The 23,578-nt window shown below is 33.9% G+C and overlaps 1 protein-coding gene across 5 annotated transcripts in view; it reads left to right on the plus strand.

Annotated features, from left to right (window-relative positions):
• The window catches only part of LOC130244242 (nesprin-1-like), a 197,194-nt gene that overhangs the window by 110,871 nt on the left and 62,745 nt on the right, over positions 1-23,578 (plus strand). For all 5 annotated transcript variants that reach the window (XM_056476573.1, XM_056476574.1, XM_056476575.1 and 2 more), the window contains 17 exons: positions 1,220-1,357; positions 1,590-1,739; positions 4,165-4,374; positions 4,455-4,556; positions 5,522-5,641; positions 7,414-7,614; positions 7,720-7,893; positions 8,710-8,841; positions 9,765-9,961; positions 10,043-10,175; positions 11,654-11,836; positions 11,955-12,104; positions 18,560-18,736; positions 20,137-20,292; positions 20,851-21,006; positions 23,086-23,256; positions 23,336-23,469. In XM_056476573.1, coding sequence (XP_056332548.1) covers positions 1,220-1,357; positions 1,590-1,739; positions 4,165-4,374; positions 4,455-4,556; positions 5,522-5,641; positions 7,414-7,614; positions 7,720-7,893; positions 8,710-8,841; positions 9,765-9,961; positions 10,043-10,175; positions 11,654-11,836; positions 11,955-12,104; positions 18,560-18,736; positions 20,137-20,292; positions 20,851-21,006; positions 23,086-23,256; positions 23,336-23,469 — 2,684 coding nt within the window. The remainder of the gene's footprint in view (positions 1-1,219; positions 1,358-1,589; positions 1,740-4,164; positions 4,375-4,454; positions 4,557-5,521; positions 5,642-7,413; positions 7,615-7,719; positions 7,894-8,709; positions 8,842-9,764; positions 9,962-10,042; positions 10,176-11,653; positions 11,837-11,954; positions 12,105-18,559; positions 18,737-20,136; positions 20,293-20,850; positions 21,007-23,085; positions 23,257-23,335; positions 23,470-23,578) is intronic.

The following is a 23,578-nucleotide window of genomic DNA, read 5'->3' on the forward strand; positions in this document are numbered from 1 at the left end:
TCTCCAGCTGTCTCCCTTCAATAATAATTTTCAAACAGTTGAAAAAATTATAACCATCACTAGAAATCAATTTTCGATTGAAAATACAATTATATATCCCTTATAAATGTGTGGCACTATGGATAAAGAATTGTGACACCAATAAAGAGCAAACATCTTGCTTTTTTATGGTAATCTTCTCATATATTTAAATTCGAACAACATCCATGAGTGGTGATGGCGAGAAGAAAAACATTCTATAAATTGTCCTTTTTTTCATTCAGGGATTTTCTCTACATGTGATGCTTCATATTTGTTTATTTTTGAGTTGTGCATGGACATAAATAAAGGTTTTGTTTAAACCTGTATTATTTATAATAGTAATCTATCGTCTTGACCATGTCTACATGCCTCAATGCATTGAGTTGCTGCCACGTGATAGGCTGATTACAAATTTGCGTTAAGGAGTTGGAGAGGTGTACCTAATAAAGTGGCCGGTGGCTCTTTAAAAAATTAATTTGCTAAAAAAATCGTAAATATCTCTTTGCTGAAAAAAGCTTCCTGACCCCTGCATTTAGAGGAGGCTTTGAATTTTTAAAAAATGAGACAGCCTTGGTCGCACCGTGATGACGCAGCCCCTTCGAATGCATCCTTCGGAGGATGCAGCCTCTGAAAAGAAACACAGCTACAGTCAATTCTGTTGAGCATGTGAACACAATGGCAAATCAGCACTGTTTAAGAATGTGCTCAACAGCGTCCTCAAATGTTAGCGGTAAATGGACGTTATTAAAAAAAATTTGTGCCGATTGGTATCCGAATTCCAGTATCGTAACACTAGTTTTAGGTAAATATATAGATTTGAAACTTATCTTGGTCTGCCTACATAGTTTTATCTAAAACAACTTTCATTGCGTTAAAAACTCTTAAAATCTTATAGGTTTAAGTTCATGCATTCACTGGAAATTCTAACATATGGCCTTAGCATCTTCTTTAATAAATCTGATTCAGTTATAATACACTGATACATTATTTTCTGCATTATACTATCAGTCTCTCGCTCCTACTTTCTGTATTTGGGTTTTCAACTACAGTCTCATTTGACTTTAAACTTTAACACTATTCTTTTTGCAGTCTGTCGTCTTCAGGGAAAACAGTGTTCTTGCATAACTGGAGCGCAGCTGGAATGATGGAAACTCTCTTTGTTGTGAGTGTGTTGTAAAAGTTGCATGTTTTCTTCCAGTTTTACTCCAGAACTGCTTGTGTGAAGACGGCGGCTCCAGCTCCGGTTTATAAGAGAGAGACACACGTCCAGGACAAGTCCAACCTGATGTCCCTGCACAATGGATTCAGTCAGACAATACAGGAAATGACACCTCAGGTAGAGGTATTATTATACAACAGATCTATACAGTTGTGGCAATACAACAGTTAAATGTTTTACTTTTATGCACTACTTTTTACTTTTAAAGTAGAAATAATTAGTGTGATTGTTTGCACAAGTATTAGAATCAAAAAATAAAATGCATGGGCTTGAATATTGCTTAAGTTGACACTTTAAAATATGATCATGTGTCTCGTCAATAATGTGTAATGCTGGGTTGTTTGTTAAGGCCACAGAGCGAGAGGTCGTTCTGATGGAGCAGCAGCTTTATTCAGCCATCACAGCCACTTCTTCTTGGGTGGATGATGTGGAGAACACACTGTTTTCTGGCCCTGCGCTGCTGACGGAGAACGCAGACACACAACTCTCCAACCATGAGGTCTGAAGCAGATTTTGCAAGCATAATAAATAACTGATCCCATTGAGACAGAATCTAGCCTTGCTCCTTGAGGAAATCAAATCCTATTCACAACATTGAGTTCTCCAGATGTTTATTACATTATAATTATTTGTGTGTGTATATATGTACCGGCCACTTTATTGGGTACGCCTGTCCAACTGCTCGTTAAATCAAATTTCTATTCAGTCAGTCACATGGCAGCAACTCAATGCATTTAGGCATGTAGACATGGTCAAGGCGATCTGCTGCAGTTCAGACCGAGCATCAGAATGGGGAAGAAAGCTGATTTAAGTGACTTAAGTGAAACTGCTGATCTACTGGGACACAACCATCTTTAGGTTTTATAGAGAATGGTCAGAAAAAGAGTAAATATCCAGTGAGCGGCAGTTCTGTGGGTGCAAATGCCTTGTTGATGCCAGAGGTCAGAGGAGAATGGCCAGACTGGTTCCAGCTAATAGAAAGGCAACAGTAACTCAAATAACCACTCGTTACAACCGAGGTATGCAGAAGAGCATCTCTGAACACACAACACGTCCAACCTTTAGGCAGATGGGCTACAGCAGCAGAAGACCACACCGGGTGCCACTCCTGTCAGCTAAGAACAGGAAACTGAGGCTACAATTCACACAGGCTCAACAAAATTGGACAATAGAAGATTGGAGAAACGTTACCTGGTCTGATAAGTCTCGATTTCTGCAGTGGCATTCGGATGGTAGAGTCAGAATTTGGCGTCAACAACATGAAAGCATGGATCCATCTTACCTTGTATGAATGGTTCAGGCTGATGGTGGTGGTGTAATGGTGTGGGGGATATTTTCTTGGCACACTTTGGGCTCAGTGGTACCAATTGAGCATCATGTAAACGCCACAGCCAACCTGAGTATTGTTGCTGACCATGTCCATCCCTTTATAACCACAGTATACCCATCTTCTGATGGCTACTTCCAGCAGGATAACGCGCCATGTCATAAAGCGTGAATCATCTCAGATTGGTTTCTTGAACATGACAATGAGTCCACTGTACTCAAATGGCCTCCACAGTCACCAGGACTCAATCCAATAGAGCACCTTTTGGATGTGGTGGAATGGGAGATTCGCATGATGGATGTGCAGCCAACAAATTTGCAGCAACTGTGTGATGCTTTCATGTCAAAATGGACCAAAACTGAGGAATATTTCCACTACCTTGTTGAATCTATGCCACGATGGATTAAGGCAGTTCTGAAGGCAAAAGGGGGTCCAACCCAATACTAGTAAGGTGTACCTAAAAAAGTAGACCTAATAAAATTTCTCATTTTATATTTTACTGTTTATACATTTGTATAAATATAGTGTTTATTCATAATATTTTTATTTGATATAACTGTCAGTATAATTAATTTAGCAAAATTACAAATATTTAAAAAATATTTTGTTATAGTGTTCAAAATTATTTTTATTTTAGTAATTTTAGTTACTCCTTACAGTTATTTACCATGGCAGCATTTCTTCATTTTATAATAATAATAATAATAATAATAATAATAATAATAATAATAATTATTATTATTATTATTATTATTATTATTATCATTATTATCATTATTATTATCATCATTATTATTATTATTATTGTTGTTGTTGTTATTATTATTATTATTATTGTTATTATTATTATTATTATTATTATTATTATTACTATTATTATTATTATTATTATTATTATCATTATTATCATTATTATTATCATCATTATTATTATTATTATTGTTGTTGTTATTATTATTATTATTATTATTATTATTGTTATTATTATTATTATTATTATTATTATTACTATTATTATTATTATTATTATTATTATTGTTATTGTTATTATTATTATTATTATTATTATTATTATTATTATTACTATTATTTATTTTTTTTTTTTGTAGTTTTACTGGTAATTCTTTAAAATAATGGTCAATAAGTTCATATTAGTTAATGTAGTTAATTTACTACTGTAGCATTTAACCAAAAAACAAACAATAGATTTATTCCAGTATTTTAGTTTATTTAATACAGTATTATGGTAACTTTGTTAATGTTAGTTATTGATAATAAAGCTGTTTGTTGTCAGTTCATATTAACTCACAGTGCATTACCTGATGGCAACAAGCACAACTTTGGCTTTGAATACTGCATTACGGAGTGTTGAATTATGGTAAATAAATCCTGTAAGCAGTTCATGTTAGCAAATACATTAACTAACATTAGTGTTACTGTTTTAATTTAACTTTTTTTCTGTAGCGCTTTTTACAATGTAGATTGTGTAGCTTAACATAGTGTTATAGTAGCAACATTGATAATTATACTCTAGCTGCACTACTAAATAAAGCACATTGTTTATAATCATGTGTTGTTTGGCGTTGTTGTCTCATAGACTCTGGGTAAAGAAGTGACGGAGGTGACACAGGAGGTGGGACACAGTCAGGGGTTGATCAGAGGATCAGTGGGTCTGTCTGAGGATGAGCAGAGCCTGATGAAGGACACTCTGGACTGCCTGACCCGACGCCTAGGAGCCCTGGACTCAGCTCTGGACCGCCGCTGTGAATCCATGCGGAGCAGAATGAGGGAACTCAGCACTTTCCAGGTGCAGATCAGACTTGATGAGCTTCATTCAGTGTTGTATTTCAGTGCAGCAGGATGAGCTTTATTGCTGTGTGTTTACAGACGGAGCTGCAGCGGCTCTTTACAGCTCTCAGTGAAAGCAAGTTTCAGATTATCCAGAAAATGGCAGGAGTTCTTGACCACACAACAACTAAACAGATTGAAGTAAGTTTATTAATCTTCAAATATGTTTTTATTAGTGCTGGTCAAATATTAATCGTGACTAATCACATTCAAAATAAAAGTTTGTTTTGGTGTAATATATATGTGTGTATTATATATATTTATTATTTATATGTGATACACACACATGCATAGAAACAAAACTATTTTGTTACATAGATATTTAAATGTTTCAATAATTTGTATCATATACAAAGGTTTTATATCTAAATATAAATAAACATATGCATGCATGTGTGTATGTATATACATAATAAATATACACAGTACACATCTAAATTATGTCAAAACAAACTTTTATTTTAGATGTGATTAATTTGCCTATCGCTAGTTTTTAGCGATTCTGTGCAGAAAAGTAAGACACAAATTTTACAATAGGTACTAATAAAATATCCTTCCCCACTCACACAAATAATTAATAAAATACACTCATTCATTCATTTTACTTTGGCTTAGACCCATTATTAATCAGTGGTCGCCACAGCGGAATGAACCGCCAACTTATCCAGCATATGTTTTACATAGCGGATGTCCTTCCAGCTGCAACCCAGTACTGGGAAACACCCAACACTCTCACATGCACACACATACACTACAGCCAATTTAGTTTATCCAAATCACATTTTTCAAATGTTCTCATTTTACTACTTAATTCATTTAATCTAATTTTCAAGTTTTTTATTGTATTTGAATATTTTATATTATCTTTCATTTTTCCTAGCAAAAACTGCTTTTTTATTATTATGTTTTACTTTTAACTTATTATTTAATTAATTAATTTCTGTTTGTTTTGTATGTTTTATTCTTTAACTTTCACGCAAAGTGCTTTTCATAATTGTTTTTTTTTATTTTATCTCAGCTTTTATTTGATTTAAAGAATAAAAAAATGTTTTAATTAACAATTTGAACAAATTAAATTAACAATTATAACACTCTTCTTTTGACAGACCATTGCAGAGGTGGAAGATACACTGAAAGACTTTGAGCACAGAATAACAGAGTTGAAAGCCAGAGGGGCGGAGCTGCAGCCAGACCAGTTCTCCACCAATGAGCTGCTGAAGCTGCAGGTGCACAACCAATCAGTGACATCAACACTTTGCTCTTAAAGCTGCATTTACACTGCAGATCTTGACGGTCAATTCCGATTTTGTGACTGTATCCGATTTTTTTTTTGATGACCTGCATACATCATCTTTTAAAAGTGACTCGTATCCGATCGTCTGCATTTACACAGCACACGGCAAAGGTGCAATGACCAGGAAAAAAAAGAGCGGGCGCTGACTAACAGCTGATAATAAAAAAGCGATTTTTTTTTCTCTATTACTGTAGGTAATCTGTTCGCAGCTTTTGACAAGCTGTTTAACTATAGTTTATGACAGAAAGGTTCTCATTTGGCCGTCTTCTTTTGATATATAGGCTTTTTAAAACCTTTAGGCATCTTAATGTTATGTCCATGGCGTGATTTATGCCCTTGAGGTATGCACTAGTTTTATATTAGCTAGTTTATATTGGTTACGTGGCGGACATTACGCTCTCTCGCTCTCGTTAACATGCTTAAATACCTGTGCTTTATGACAATATGAAAGCTGTTAATTCCTTGTGTATGAGATTTAAGGTTTGGGACTCTGCTGAAGTCTGTTCTGAAATGAAAGCATCAGACTTGAGGTCATTCACTATGATTTTTAATAATGCGCGACTCACATTGACAGGTAAAAATCTGATCTACCTGCTTACACTGCAGATACGAGGGCACAGATCCGATTAATATCGGATACATTTCCACATATGCACAAGGCCTGAATCTGATTTTAGTAATTCGGAATCCATGTGATTTGTTCCTGCTTACACTTACATGGACCATATCCGATCTATGCCACATGGGAGAAAAAAAATCGGAATTGGGTCACTTGAACAGTGCAGTGTAAATGCGGCCTTACATACACATAATTAGACATACTTATTGCATTTAAATACAGTTGAAGTCTAAATTGTTTGCCCTCCTGTAAATTCTTTTTTCTTTTAAAAATATTTCTCAAATTATTTTTAACAGAGCAAGGAATGTTTCACAGTATTTCCTATAATATTTTTTCTTCTGGAAAAAGTCTTATTTGTTTTTTTTAAGTAGAATAAAAGAAGTTTTAAAAAAAAATTTTAAAACCATTTTAAGGTCAATAATATTAAGCAATATTTTTTTCCTGATTGTCTACAGAACAAATCATCATTACACAATGACTTGCCTAATTACTCTTATAGGGTATATGCCGGGCTAGTGTTTTTTATATGGTTCGATGTTGTAATGTAATTAAAATACATTCAGTTAAATAAACTTTGGCATTCATTTAATTGTTCAAGCGTAAAACAAGACAAAAAGCTATTTACTCGCACGCGACCGTCAGAATCGGCAGGCTAGCGCAGAAGCTCCATTGAATATAATGGGGTAAAATATGCAAAGACAAAGACATGGTGGGGGAAATGTTATTTAATGCAGTGCTTCTTGTTCAATCTGGGACCCACTTTATATCGGATATCACTCAGCCAGTGGAGATCGCTGATTTTTAAAGAAAACTGACCTTAAATGCGCCGTTTTTTGCATTGGCATACTACTGACCGGAAGCGCTTAACCCAGGTTACTGGCAAATTCAAAGTCCTATTAGCATGCATCGGCATATACCCTATTAACCTAGTTAAATAAGTTTAGAAAAATATCTAGTAAAAAATTCTGTACTGTCATCATGGCAAAAATAAAATAAATGAGTTATTAAAACTATTATGTTTAGAAATGTGTTGAGAAAAATCTAATAGAGGGCTAATAATTCTGTATGTTTTCCCTGTTGGACAGGATGCTTATGAGGAGCTAGTGATGACGGTGGGCTCGAGACGGAGTGGAATAAACCAGAATATGGCTCTGAAAAATCAGTATGAACGAGTTTTGCAAGATCTGATTGATCTGGTGGACACAGCTCATGATAAGATGGCCGCTGACCAGAAGATGATTGCCGGCTCAGTCGAGGACGTGCACAACCTTCTAGACAAACACAAGGTACAGCAAAATGCTGAATAACTGAAGACTGTTTGTGTGTTAAATGTTGTACGAATGCATATGGATCTGAAAAAATGTTCTTGACCACAAATGTTGAATTTCCAGGAGTTTTTCCAAGGCTTAGAGTGGCATATGGTCCTCACCGAGACATTTTACAAGAAAATTAGTGCCTTTGTTTTGCCACGTGAGCGTCAGACTCTTGAAGAGACGCTGGCTCGTGCTCAGGATGTGCTGAAACAAGCGCATAAAAAAGGAGTTGAGCTGGAGTGCGTCTCTGAGGTAATCTGATATGATTTGCTTTGCTTTTAGTTGTTGTTTGTGTTTTTTGTTTAGTGTTTAGTTTAGTGGAGTTTTTACTATTTTTTATTTTGTTTTGTGTTTAGTTTTGTGTTTAGTTTTTTGTTTGTTTTTTACGTTGTTTTGTATTTTATTATGTAATGATTTGCTTTTTTGCCTTTTTTCATCTGATGATTCATTTCATTTTGTTTCTTCAGCTTATAGTGTGCTGGATTTGTTTTTTCTAAGGAGAAATCAATACTTTGATAAAAAATAATAGATTACATATATTTGCTTTTTGTTGTTGTTTGTGTTTTTTGTTTAATTCTTTTGCTTTGTGTTTGTTTGTTTTTGTTTTGCTTTGCTTTGTTTTTTGTGGGGCGCGTTTTTTTGTTTGTTTTGTGATTTTATTTTTTTTTTAGTATTTTGTTTTGCTTTGTGTTTAATTTTGTGTTTATTTGATACTTTTTTTGTCTGTGTTTTAATTTAACATTTTTGTTTGTTTTATTTATTTGTTTTGGATTTTTTTGTTTATAGTTTATTGGTTTGCTTTGCTAATTGTTTTGTGTTTTTTTTTGTTTTGTTTTATTTTTGTCTGATGGTTCATCGGATATGTTTCTTCACATTACAGTTTGCTGAATTTTTTTTTTCCAAGGAGAAATTCAGGAAGGATGCAATAAATTGATAAAGATTGATTTATAATGTTCACATAAAAAATTTTCTTTTGATTGATTGATTTAAAAAAAATATTAGCATTAATATTGCATTAATGTTTTACATATTTGCATGTTTATTTGAATGTTTTTGTTCCTTTATCAGACATGGAGTCGTCTAGTTTTGGACTATCAGACGCTGTACCGACTGCTAGAGGTTGTGGAGGGGAGTCTGCCGAGTGTTGGATTAGTGGAAGAGACCGAGGAGAGGCTTAATGAAAGAATACAGCTTTATCAGGTACATCATGGAGGAATAAAAACTTGTACTGTGTTTACAGCGAGTTAAAAATGTATTGAACACATCACCATTTTTCTCAGAAAATAGATTTCTAAAGGTGCTGCTGACTTAAATTTTTTTTACCTGGTGTCCAGTAACAACCCAAGAAATCCATACAATCTAATTAAGTTATGTGTAATAAAATTAAATTTGAACACATTGAACAGATGAAGAAAGGGCTGTGTAAAAAGGCATGGAAAGCCCAGACAGCAGCTGAAATCTCTCAGTAGTTCATCAGCAACCCTCTGCCCTTTGTCAGTGTAAATGAATATCAGCTGCTTCAGTTCAGCATCTAAATGAGCAGGATGATGAAGATGAAACCAGGGTGGACATTTCAGCAAGACAATGATACAAAACACAGCCAAGGAAACTCTCAAATTCTTTCAGAAAAAAAATCAAGCTGTAGAATGGCCCGGCCAATAACCTGATCTGAACCCAATAGAGAATAAGAACTAAAGTTCAGAGTTGATAGACAAGACCCACAGAACCATCAAGATTTGAAGACTACGTTGAATTATGGGGTAAAAAATCACACCTGAGCAATGTGTGCGACACTGTTCCCTATATAAAAGTCGTCTTGAAGCTGTTGTTACCAACATTGTTACCAACAAAATCTTTCATACAAAGTATTAAATACATTTCATTAGTTCAGTACGTTCTCCTTGTGTCATTCTAGTGTTATTACACATAACATCGTTTCTGAAAGAACATTTGTATATTTGGATTGTTTGGGTTTTTACCAAAATCTGGTACAGTTTCATGTCATCTTCTCCTTTAGAAATAAATTTACGAGGAAAATCATCACGTTCAATACTTATTGTCCTCGCTGTATGTTATTATAAGATGTTTTAGGATAGATAATCTAACGGCAGTCTCCTCTAAAGGCTCTGAGGTCCAGTCTGACAGAGCACCAACACAAGCTCCATCAGGTTCTAGAGGAGGGAAAACATCTTCTGTCATATGTGAGCTGCTCGAGTCTGGAGAACCAGCTGACGGTTTTAGGAGAACACTGGCTCAACAACACCACCAAAGTCAACAAGGAGCTGCAGAACCTCCAGTCCATGTTGAAGCATTTAACCAGGTCAGCTGATGATTTCTGCTTTCATTTGATTTTAGTCTGTGATCTGTGAATACACATTATGTGCTTGTTGGTTGGTGACAGGTATAAGAGTGAGTCTGTTGAACTGAGCCGCTGGTTACTGGAGGCTTTGGAGCGTTTGGAGTTCTGGAACACACAGTTTGTTGCTGGACCTCAGGAACTGGAGACAGTTAAAGGCCAGCTGTCGGCTTTTCTGGTTAGTCAGGCTGTTTTAATGTTTAAGTGGAAATAACTTATAGCTTTTATAGCTTTTTAATATTATTTTAAGGTATTTTATTTAATTTCTTATGCTACATTTTATTTTTATTTATTTTATTTTATCATAGTTTTATTTCAGAGCTTTTTATTTTTCACTTTACATACTGCTTGTCATGTTGGCTTGCTGTATTTTGTATGATTTCATTTTATTTTAATTAATTAATTTTTTATTTTGTTTTATTTAAGAGCTTTTTTGTGTAATTTATATACTTTTTATTTCATTTGAGAGCTTTTTATTTATTTTATTCCAAACTTCTTGGGACAATATTTAAATTTATTTTTCTATTTATTAATACACTTATTTATTAGAGCTTTTTTATGTAATTTTAAAGCTTTTTATTTGATACATTTAATTTAATTTAATTTAATTTAATTTAATTTAATTTAATTTAATTTAATTTAATTTAATTTAATTTAATTTAATTTAATTTAATTTAATTTAATTTAATTTAATTTAATTTAAGAGCTGTTTTCGTTTTAAAACTTTTCATTTATTTTGTTTTCCAAACTACCTTTCATTTTATTTTATTTTAGTAGATTACTTTTTGTTTCATTTTATGTTTATTTTTGGAGACTTTTTATTTTAAAGCTTCCCATATTATTTTAGATCTTTTTTTTTTTTTTTTTTCAAAACTGCTTGTCACGTCATTTGTATTTATTTATTTATTTGTTTGTTTGTTTGTTTGTTAATTTGTTTATTTATTATCTATACTTCAACTAATTTGTCCCATTTAAGATCACAAGGATGCTCTTTATTTATCCTCAATTTTATAATATATAATTACTCTATAATAACTTACATTGATTAATTAATGTTTTTCACATTATATTTGTTTTAAAGTTTTCATTGTTATTTAAAGCATTATTATTGCATTATTGTTATTTCTCTGCATGTCCATTATGAAGTAGTTCTGGAAACCTTAACATTCTAACAGATTCATGCATAAAAGATTATGCATGCAAATGTCTGAATGTTGAGGTTGCTGTGCAGGGGTTCAAGATTTTTATTTTTTATTTTTTTCCAAACTGCTTGTCATTTAATTTAATTTAATTTATTTTTGTTTTATTTTTTATTTAATTTGAGAAATTTTACATTTTAGAACTTTTTCTTTTTCTTTTTAATGCTTTTTATATTGTTTTCCCAAAATGCTTGTCATTTTATTTTAATTATTTATTTTATTTTATTTAATATTTTATTTTATTCATACAACAGTTTGTCCTATGAAAGATCACAGGGATGCTTTAGTTTCATCTTAATTTTTCTAATATATAACTATTCCTAAATAACTGACATTGACAAATTAATGTTTCATTAACTCTTCTTTTATTTATTTATTAATTTATTTATATTAATTACTTTTTATTTTATGACTTTTCATTAAAAAATTTTATTTAATCATCTTCACTGCTGTACAGGAGTTCAGTAAAGAGGTGGAGGCTCGCTCCAGTCTGAAGGCCTCAGTTCTAAATGAGGGAAATCAGCTCCTCAGACTGAAAAAGATGGACACAGCGTCTCTGCGGGCTGAACTGGCCTGTCTGGACTCTCAGTGGTCTGAACTGCTCACCCGCATTCCCATAGTTCAAGAGAAACTCCACCAGGTACAGATACAAACAAGCTTATCTTCTCCAGCAAAGAGGATTAGTTTCATTTCTGAAGTTCTTAGTTCCTGTCTGGCCTTCCTCAAGCTATTGTCTTTAAAAGATGTGGTGTTTTTAGTCTCAGATGGATAAGCTGGCATCCCGTCATGCTATAACAGAGCTGGTCAACTGGATTTCGCTGATGGAAAGAGTGATAGAAGAGGATGAGGAGAATCTGAAAGGAGCTGTCGGGTCAAAGGTCATTCAAGAGTACCTGCAGCGATATAAGGTGACGCTGTTTTCAGCTCTACAGATGGTCAGTCTTGTCTAAGTGGATCAGAAGTCTGACTACACGAGTACTATGAGTTTAAAAGAGATAGTTCACCCAAAAATGAACTATTTACTGAATTATTTTATGAATTATTTACTCCCCCTTAAGTGTTTGCAAACCTTTATGAGTTTCTTTCCTCGTTTGAACACCAAAGATATTATTTTAAAGAGAGCTGAAAACCTGTAACCATTGACTTCCATAGTAAATACTATAAAAGTCAATGGTTTCCAGCATTCTTCAAAATAATATATTTTCTGTTCAACAGAAGAAAGAAACTCAAACATAAAAAGGTTTGAAAAAGGAAGGTTTGACACAAGCAAAAGGGTGAGTAAATGATTTGACAGAGATTTCGTTTTGGGTTACCTGTCCCTTTAATGTTTGTACAGTAGAGGTGTGAACCTACACTTGTCTCATGGTTCGGTTACCGTTATCATGTCATCGATTCGGTTCAATTCGATATCTCAGTGCATCGACGATGCTTTCCAAACACAATTTGATATTTGACTTCACAGCACAAGAAAAATGTATAAATATATTTATATTTTCATAATATTTGTAATACATTTTATCGTTTAATACAAACAGTCAGAACTGTACCTTTAAAAACTCAAGTACATGCACAGAACAACATGAGCATTTATAGCAAATAAACAAGTTTAAATATCCCGCTCACTTTATGAGCCCTGTCGAGCAAGTTCTTACACCCCTATGATTGGTCACGCACTCAACAGAAAGGGCTGCGATTGGCTCTAACACGCTGGCGCTGTTCACCAATGAGTGACAATGATAAACAGCAGCGGCGATCACAGCTGATCCATGATAGACTCGGTGGAGAAAACTCGCTCTGCAGACAGGCGCTCGTGTCTGGATCCACAAGTATCACTATAACAGCCGAGAGGAGAGGAAACGTCACGGCAGCAGGTCAAAGGGCCACAGTGAGAAAGAGAGGGAAATGGAGTTTACTTTCATTTTCTTAATCGCAGTGAAATAGGAGCTGTAACCTGCTGTAACTTCAGTGTGAGTGAAAGACTGTCCAGCAAACATAACCAGTGAATTGTGCAGAGTTTCTGAGTTTTTAAGTAGTTGCAGTGTTTTAATTACTCACGCTCGCCTCCCTCGCCATAGTAAGCGCCCGCGACATTACGCATATGAGATAAATGACGTCAGTACGTAATAATCGGTTATGATTATTACTAAACCGATACTGAATTGTCCGCATCTGTATCGTGGTGCACCGCAGAAACAATTAATTTCGACACCAGTATTATACAGTGCACTCCACTAATGTTGGCACCCTTAGTAAAATAAGAAAAGAAGGCTGTGGAAAAAATATCTGAATTCTTTAAATATTTGATATTTTGTTAAATGTATTAATTTTAGAAAGTCTTGTTTCAGACAAGATTGTTGAGAACTAACAATTGTCAAAGAAAGAGTTTATATGAGCAAAGTAAAATACAGTTGAAACCAAGGGGCAACCTCCCGCTCTCCATCGGGAAGCCAATACGGAAGTAACTAAAACTGCAATACATCGACTTGCCTTGGAGGGCTGGCTCCAGGAAGTCCAGGTCATTTCTGACTGCAATGGGAAATTGGCCATTTTTACAGCTGATAAAAACATGCTTACAGCCTGGTACAAATGATGGCTTTGGTGCAAATAGCCATGTTTAACCTCCATGACAACTGTGAGGGGGGTGAATTTTTTTATAACTCATCCGTTTCGTTTTATTAAGTTATATTAAGTCTGCATAATTAAGGGCGTGGTCACTTGAGTGACAGCTAGGTCTCGCTGCTCGCTGTCTCGTCACCTGAGCTGATTATGGCTAATTAGCCGATAAACTCGCCATATACATCGCATTATTGTGTTGGTTAATGTTTCTTTACACTGTCAATTGCCTTTTGGGATTATTTCCTACAATTATCAGATGATATGGGATGCTGTGTGCACTTAATTGTGCTCACAAACCATTCACGTGGCCTCTGTTTCCCTGGTGAGTAAAGTTATATACTTGTATACCATCTCTATAAATGTGTGGGTTTTATTTAAGATCATTTATCAATTATAATGTTCTTTAGAGCGCCCTCCAGAATGTGACAGATTGATTAGCTGTAGGCTCTAGAACAGTCATCTGAAGTGTTGTCATACAGTGTTATGCCTTTCATCAATAGTCTTGGATTTACTAACACAGACTATAATTGAAGTGTTTGGACGTATTTCCGGTTTTCCTCCTGTTGAAAAATGTCATAAGAACACTGCTTAGTGGCTCAATGTGTTACAGCAGTGTTTTTAAAAGTCTAAACACTTTATTGATATAGTGTACAGCCAAGCACATGTGGTCAGAACACAAACGAGTCGCAGGTAATAAAGTATTAAGCGTTTCTCCCAAAGTAAGCTCTGTCTAAACCAGGTCCAAGCAAAATGCCAGCACGTGTCTGTAGCTCCGCTCACTCTCCGCCTTTTTGCCCTTGTGTGGTATCACGCCGTGGGTGCGATGACGCGCGAACAAAATGGCGACGGTTGGCCGCGCCTACTTTTAGCTTCATTTGTGCTCTTCAGAAACCTATGGGTGACGTCACGGATGCTACGTCCATATATTTTACAGTCTATGGTTGAAACAAACCCAAACGATTAGTCTTCATGTGAAATCGTAAATCTTTTTCAAAAATTCCCTGAGTGCTGTTTATAGGAGAGAATGTTTTATTTACATATATTCAAATCTAATTGTTTTAATGACTAATTTGTTTTGTCTTTGTCATTATGGCTGTACATAATACTTTGCTATTTTGCAAGTTACTCAGCTTATTCGGCTTAAACTGCGATTTAAAGGCTTTAACTAAGTTAATTAGGTTCACTAGGTAAGTTAATCTTATCTGTGATTTGTGGTAAAAGGCTGTTTGTAAGAAAAGAGCAAAAATGCTGGATATGCCCATTTCCATCATTAGGGCAATAATTATTTCAGTCAGCTGTAAATGTTGTGAATCAGCCTGGAAGACGACGAATGTCTGGAATTGGGGGTAGGAGAGAAAATCTATCCATCGTGATTCTTTCTCTGAATTGATTCACAAAATTCAAATTAGATTATGATGGTGCGGGCCATATACTGTGCTCATCATAAATGAGTTACACCCCTCACGGATATCTCTTCATATTCATTCAAAATTCATATTTTCTATAGTATGCTGTAAAATAATATATTGGTGCATATACATTGGATTTGTCAGTACTAAAGCCAAATCTGGAGCTAATGTAACAAAACAATTACAATAACAGTCCAAAAATTATAGTCCAAAGCAGGGGCGTCGCTAGACCCAATTCACTGGGGCACGTGCCCCAGTAAAAATCTCCAGTGCCCCAGTAAATGCATTGAGATATGATTTACTTCATATGCCAGTGTATGTATTAAGAGTGGTAATTCCTAAATAAAGACGTTATTCTATATGTGCAACCGAACCAACGCTGGTGAAAGCAATGTGTTTATTCAAAAAGCAAACAGACGCATCTCCGCGTGTGCGCAGAGAACGCTCTTCTGCCGGTGTCCCGGTTGTTAACATGTGCGTCAAAAAAAGCATGCTACTTGCTGCTCAAGCGCCGCTCATGCGTTGTAAAACCGGCGTAACGACCTTTTTTGTTTAGCTAGTCAACATAACTAAAGTTTAAACAATATGATGGTGATCTTACTAAGCATGCCTCCTGATAGATTTTTTGTATGAAGCAAAACGCAGGGATGATAAGTCAGGGTGGTAAGACTTAAAAAATCTAATTCTTTGCCATGTTTCAAGTCTAAGACAACAAATACTTCTATAAAACATCTTTTTTGTATTTTATTGAATTGTCTAAAGAATTTCATTCAAATGAAATGAATATTTATGCAAAAGATTTCTTAAATGATCTTAGGATATAACTCTAGTTGTGTCTTAACATTGTTTTCCAGTTACATTTAAGATTATCTAGAATAATAATTGTATAATAACAAGAATACTTTTATTTATAATAAATATTTATTAAAAAAAATAAATAAAAAAAAAAAAAAAAAAAATATATATATATATATATATATATATATATATATATATATATATATATATATATATATATATATATATATATATATATATATATATATAAAAAAAAAAATATATATATATATATATATATATATATATATATATATATATATATATATATATATATATATATATATATTTATTTATTTATTTATTTATTTATTTTTTATTTTTTTATTTTTTTTTTGAAGGGCGTGCGTGCCCCAGTAGAGCTTTATGTCTAGCAACGCCCCTGGTCCAAAATACACACATGCATTTAACTTTGCACTATTTTTACATGTATACTAGAATTAAAAGGCTAGAATTAAAATAATATAGCCCATTTTGCAGCTTTCTTTTAAATTATAGTTTAAATTATAGTAAAAAAAATTATCTTTGGGATGTATTTTAATATAGCTAATTTTAATGAATTAGCCATAACTTTTGACTGCTTTTTCCTTTTTCATGTTGTTATGCGCGCATTATATTTCACACGCATATGCAAGGTGACTTAAATTAAAATGAAAACACAAAAGATACGGAGCCATTACTAGTTTAAAAAGTAAAAAAAAAAAAAAAATTATAATTTTATATAACTTTATAATTATAATTTGAAAGAGAACATTGATGTTTTGAAAACTGAACTTAGTCCTGCAGCAAAATTATTTTATTATAATTTTAGTTATCTGCTTAAGATCTATTTATTTTTATGCTTTTGCTGAAGTAGCATTCTACTTAAGAGCCCTGTAGACCGTGCGCCAGACCGATTGTCCGTGTTTCGCTGGTAATATCTTTAAATAAATAATTATTTAGGTTATTATTAATACTATTTCAGTATTCGTTTATTATTATGTACAATAATTAAGACATAAAATGAGACAGTAAAATATAATCAACAACGAAAATGTAAATTCAAAGCTCTGATGTTTGCTTACAAAGCGACCTCTGGCTTTGCTCCTTCTTATCTGCTCTCACTTCTGCAGATTTAGGTGCCCTCCAGAAACTTGCGTTCGGTGAATGAACGTCGCCTCGTGGTTCCATCCCTAAGAGGGAAGAAATCACTTTCCCGAACTCTCGCATTCAATCTGCCCAGTTGGTGGAATGAACTCCCTAACTACATCAGAACAGCAGAGTCACTTGCTGTCTTCAAGAAACCACTAAAAACTCAACTTTAGTCTCCACTTTCCTTCCTAATCTGTAACTGCCTCTCTGGCTATACCACTAACTGTATCTGTAACTGTATGTCTAACTGTATAACTGGTAAATTGCGTTCTTGTCCTCATTTGTAAGTCGCTTTGGATAAAAGCGTCTGCTAAATGACTAAATGTAAATGTAAATAAAAACTGTAAATGAAAAAGCTTATTTATTGACTGTCTTAGTCCTATCACTTTAAAATAACAAACACTGTACATCTCTCTTTATTTAGGATAAAACACTGCTTTATTTATTTATTTATTTAGGCCTACTTATTTGTATGGATGTTTGTACTTTCACTTTAGTTGTCTTTTTTTTTTTCTTTAATCTTACTTTCCAAAATGAATCCTCATTTCACTTTACAATTTTACAATGACAATAAAGCTTGTTAACAAGTTTTTAATGATTCATGAAGGAATTATAATGCTTTGCTTCATTGTTTCATCTTTATTTACAAGTAGCAGAGTATTTAAAGCTACTGTATATTTCTGTCCGTTCGCATCCCGTCCCTTTGTGGCCCCTGGCAGCATAGTCGCAAACTGCGGTTATACCTAAAAACACATTCTTATTTCTTTAGCACGGCGGCGGTACCACTCGCGGCGGTAATGCTCTTTTTAAAGTGTCACCCACTGCACTTGCAGCAAATGTGACAGCATACAAGTTAATATACAATGCTGTATGGATATCCATTATGCTACTGTACAAAATATACCTGACTTATTGTCCACAAACCAGGACTCCTGTTGTATGATTGAAGCGTCCTCCAGTATAGTTGTTTGACACTGATCCACAATTCAGTTGTTCCAGCAATTATGAATTACCAAGCGGTTTTACTGTGTGTTCCTTATTACAAGCATTCTCTGTTTTTAAAACGTTTAAAACACTTTCTTGTGGTGCAGCGGATCACAGAGGGTTGGAAAGATCTTTTAATCCCAGTTTCTATGCAAATCCTGTTCTGTGAACATGTTTATACACATTACTATGTAGACATCATATGCTATCCAATGACAAAAGTTGGTACTGAAGGAATCATATTAATCCCAATCTTGTTGAGGAAAAATTCTTCAGCTTTTTTGTTAATATTTTAAACCAAAAAATTCAACTTTAAACAATAAAGATATTGTTTCCCAGCCTTCAAATTGACTCTTGGTTTCTTTCTGTTTTTTTCCCTCCTGTAGGGCTTCAGGGTGGATGTGAACTGCAAACAGCTCACTGTGGACTTTGTGAATCAGTCAGTGCTGCAGATCAGCGGTGCGGATGTTGAGAGCAAACGCAGTGATAAAACTGATTTTGCTGAAAAACTGGGCGCCATGAACTGCCACTGGCAGATCCTGCAGACACGCATCACAGAGAGGGTAAAACTTCACATTACTATGACTTTTCATAGAGATGATTCGTAGATAACTTCAGTATGAGCTGTGCTACCCTTACAAATATATACATACTCTGTATTTTATAGTATTTGTGTACTCACAGTAATGTTAAATACTGGGTTATATAAGGTTAGGTTTGGAGTTAGCTCTTAATTATTACCTAGTTTATTGACAATTTAACAAGACAACACAATTCTTGAGTTTTTTTTACAACAACTTAATTGTTTATGTTCAACTGACTTAAATTTGTAAAGATTAATAAATTAACTTCATCTTGCCCCAAGACAAATCAATTGTGTGGATCCCAGCAATTTTACAGTGTTTATTAGTAAGTGTACTAATATTAATGAACTAAAAAGTAAAATATACTTTAAGTCGAACTGTAGTAATGACTTTGAGTATACAACTAGTTTAATACTGTGTTTATTGTTTGTACTCAACTGTATTACAAGTGGTATTGGTATCTATAGGTATACTGATATTTAACATACTAAGCAAATTGTGGTTTGAAACCCAAAATTCTGCATGCACCAAAAGCGAAGCAAAAATGCTTTGTAGTAATTATTTGTTATTTTATTAAATAATATAATGCAGTTTTGTAAGACTTTTAAGGCTTAAGCCATTGAAATGTATGGGTTTCCTAGCTTCGAAATGGGTCGATGATTTGAGGTGGCTGAAAATTTCCATAAATCACTACTACAAAACATTGTCTTCGTAAACTGCTAGTTTTTAACGTTTTTATAATGCATATTTTTTTTGAAAGTGAATATAGCATGCCATTTACAGTAACATAAAGGGACTTAGCCGAAAAGAAAATGAATGTATGAATTTACAGTAACATTTATCATTGTTAAAAGCCATGATATTTACACTTTAATGTACTTGAAAGAATATTACTATGGTACATTACCAAATAAATAAAGATTTTATGCGGATAAATGTCCAAAAAATATTTGAAAAATCTTCTCATGGTTTAATTATATTAATTACGATCACATGCTGATTTATAATTAGTGTTCTCGTTTGATATAACATTGATCAGTTGTTCTAGTAAGTAGCACAATTTTACAAAGCATAATACATGTGTACTTGTACATTTCAAGTGAATATTACATGGCATTTACAGTAATATTTACCATTGTTATGAGCAATGGTATTTGCACATCAAGGTACTTAAAAGAATATTACTATGGTATTACTATGGTACATTACCAAATAAATAAATAATTTTATGCTGATGTACGTCCAAGCAAAAAGCAATTCTCATAATTCAGTGATATTAATTGTGATTACATACTGATTTATAATTGATGTTATCATTTGTTGTAATTTAGCTCAGTTGTACAATAAAATAGCATAATTTTGTCACTTTGCTATTTTAGGTGCAGTATCTGGAAGGCTTGTTGGTGTCTTGGGTGGAATATGAGGGTAAAGTTCAGGGTCTGCAGGCGTGGCTGGATGCTCAAGAAGAAAGACTTAAGAGGAAACACAGGATTGAGAACTTATCTTCTGTGCAAAACGCACTCAAAGACTGCCAGGTTTGACCATTTGACCAAACATGACCTTATATTATTCAGCATGAGATGTACATTTAAAATTATTAGCCCTCCTGAAATATTAGTCCTCCTGTACATTTTTTCATTTTTTTTAACACATATCTAAACACGATACTTTTAATAACTCATTTCTAATAACTGATTTCTGACAGTACATAATATTTGACTAGATATTTTTCAAGATACTAGTATTCACCTTCAAGTGACATTTAAAGGCTTAACTTGGTTAATTAGGCAAGTTAGGATAATTAGTAATAAGTTATAATAGGGTAATAAGTTTGTTCTGTAGAAAATCAAAAAGAAATATTTCTTATGGGGGCTAATAATATTGACCTTAAATGGATTTGAAAAAAATAAAAACTGCTTTTATTCTAGCCGAAATAAAACAAATAAGAGTTTCTCCAGAAGAAAAAATATTATTGGATATACTGTGAAAAATTCCTTGATCTGTAAATCATCATTTGGGAAACATTTGAAAAAGATTCACAGAAGGGCAAATAATTTTGACTGTATTTGTCTTTATGTGACGTGTAACTGCAGGAGATGGAGGTGATGGTGAAGGAGAAGGAGAGAGAGCTGGAGAGAGTGGAGGAACAGGCCTGTGCTCTCGTCCAAAACAAGACTGACGAGGCCTGTGCTGTCGTGATGGAGTCTCTACGAGCCCTCAATAACACATGGGCCAATCTGGACCACCTGGTACACACTGTTTTGTTTAGACCCTCAGTATTGTATTACATTTTGAACAGAAAATATAAATGGTTTAGTCTTATATATTATAATTGGTTTATTTATAATCACGTGGTTAAGAATATTGTGGCTGAAGCATCAAACTGTCATCATCAGAGAAGGATCGTAACTGCAAGCGCAGAAGCAAATGGTCAAACGAAATTCATTTTCCTTCGGCTTAGTCTCTTTATTCATCAGGGGTTGTCAGAGCCGAATGAACCGCTAACTTATCCAGCATATGTTTTATTCAATTCAATTCATCTTTATTTGTATTTTAAATCTTTGGCAGTAAAAACAGAACTTCAGATTTTAATTGTCACATATTTAAGTATATATAGTACTGTGCAAAAGTCTTAGGCATATATAATTAAATATAATTAAAGTAATATAGTGACATTGTAATGTGAAGGGACGCTGACAAAGGAGTGCGGATCCAAATGCAGGATTTATTATGAGAGTGGTCAGGCAAGCAATGGTCAACACAGGAACAAACAGATGTATACGGACAATCCAGAGTCATGGTTTATAAACATGCGAATGTTCAAAGGCAGGCAGCAGGCAAGAATAAACAATAAAACAAAGCGAGGGTCAAACACGGCAAGACAAGGCAAAGGTAGCGCGTCGTAATGTTCACAGTACAATTTAACAAGACTCCGCCAAGATGTGTGTGTGTGTGCGCTGTATTTAAAGTCGCTGTAATCAGTCTGTAACCATCCTCTGGCTGTGTGTGCGCTTGTAATCAAACTTGTAGTTCATATACCAGCGGATTTGTAGTCCTTTAGCGATCTGTGTGTTTACCAGCAACCTGCCAGGATTAGATCGCTGGTGATTGTGACAGACATTATACTACTTCTCATTCTCTTTATTAAAATACAACCAGAAAATATAGGTTCTAGTTGAACTTTTTGGGTCTAATTGTTTAGGACTTATGAAAGAAAGAGTTAGAGAAAGATGTTTCTGTCTTGGTTTGATCTGCATTTCTGCCAGAGCTGTTGTCAATATTTCCTGAATTGATGGGATTGTGAATGCTGAAAAGTTCAGACATGTTTTAATTCATCATGTGATTCCTAGTAGAAAGCACCTAATTTGTAATAGTTTTATTTTTCAGCATGATAATGATCTTAAACACACTGCTAATGTAATGAACTCATATTTGGAGAGAAAAACAGCTGAAGTCATGAAATGGCCTACACAGAGTCCAGACCTGAATATTATACAGTATGTATAGGCAATATTATAGGCAGTATGAAATTCACCTGGAGAGAAAAAGAAAGATAGAATATATTAAGAGTAAAGATCACCCAAAAGTAATGACTCTGAAGTTGCTCGATGGATGGATGGATGGATGGATGGATGGATGGATGGATGGACGGACGGACGGACTAGGATATGGAAGGATGAATGGATGGATGGATGGACTAGGAGATAGATAGATAGATAGATAGATAGATAGATAGATAGATAGATAGATAGATAGATAGATAGATAGATAGATAGATAGATAGATAGATAGATAGATAGATAGATAGATAGATAGATAGATAGATAGATAGATTGATTGATTGATTGATTGATTTGTGCAAAAGTCTTAGGCTTCCTAAGGCTTAAGACTTTTGCACAGTACTGTATATATTTTACATATAGTACTTTAAATACTTATTAAATAAATATTTATTTAGGCCTATTTAATTATTCATTTATCATTTATGTACAATAATTAAGACATAAAATGAAAAAGTAAAACATAATCAACAAAGAAAATGTAAATAAAAAAGCTTATTCATTTGCTGTCTTAGTCCTATCACTTTAAAATAATAAACACTGTACATCTCTCTATATGTAGGCTAAAACACTGCTTTATTTATTTATTTATTTATTTATTTATTTATTTATTTATTTATTTATGTTTGTATTTTCATTTTAGTTGTCTTTTATTTCTTTAGTTTTAATTTCCAAAATGAATCCTCATTTCACTTAAGTCTACAATGATAATTGTAACCTCCAGTATTACACCTCCAGTAACTTGTGTTTGTTTTGGTTGTGTCTCAGATCGGGCAGCTCAAGATCAGCCTGAAGTCTGTCCAGGACAAGTGGAATCAATACAAACAAGCGTCTGAAGAGATTAACGGGTACCTGACGGAGGGCCGCTACTCTGTGTCCCGCTACCGTCTGCTCACGGGCTCTCTGGAGGCATCACGGTTACAGGTGGAGAGTCTGCAGGTAAAACAGGCTCTTTTTCTTCTGCATTGTTATTGATCAGAAGATGAAAAATGAGCTTTGTTCTTTCTTCTGTCTTTAGAACCTGCAGGAGGAGCTTGAGAAACAGGAAAGCAGTATGAGGAAGTTTGGATCAGTCACACTTCAGCTGCTGGAGGAGTGTCATCCGTCTGTGTCTGACACACTCAATAACACACTCAAAGACATCAATGCTAGGTGCGTGTGGTGATAAATGTATTCTTTTAGTTATTTATAGCTGTACAATAGTAATCGTTTGTTCTGCACAACTACTCCTCCTGTAAGACATATATTAGTGGACTGTCCT

The sequence above is a fragment of the Danio aesculapii genome, chromosome 17 (assembly GCF_903798145.1).
Source record: "Danio aesculapii chromosome 17, fDanAes4.1, whole genome shotgun sequence".
NCBI lineage: Eukaryota > Metazoa > Chordata > Actinopteri > Cypriniformes > Danionidae > Danio > Danio aesculapii.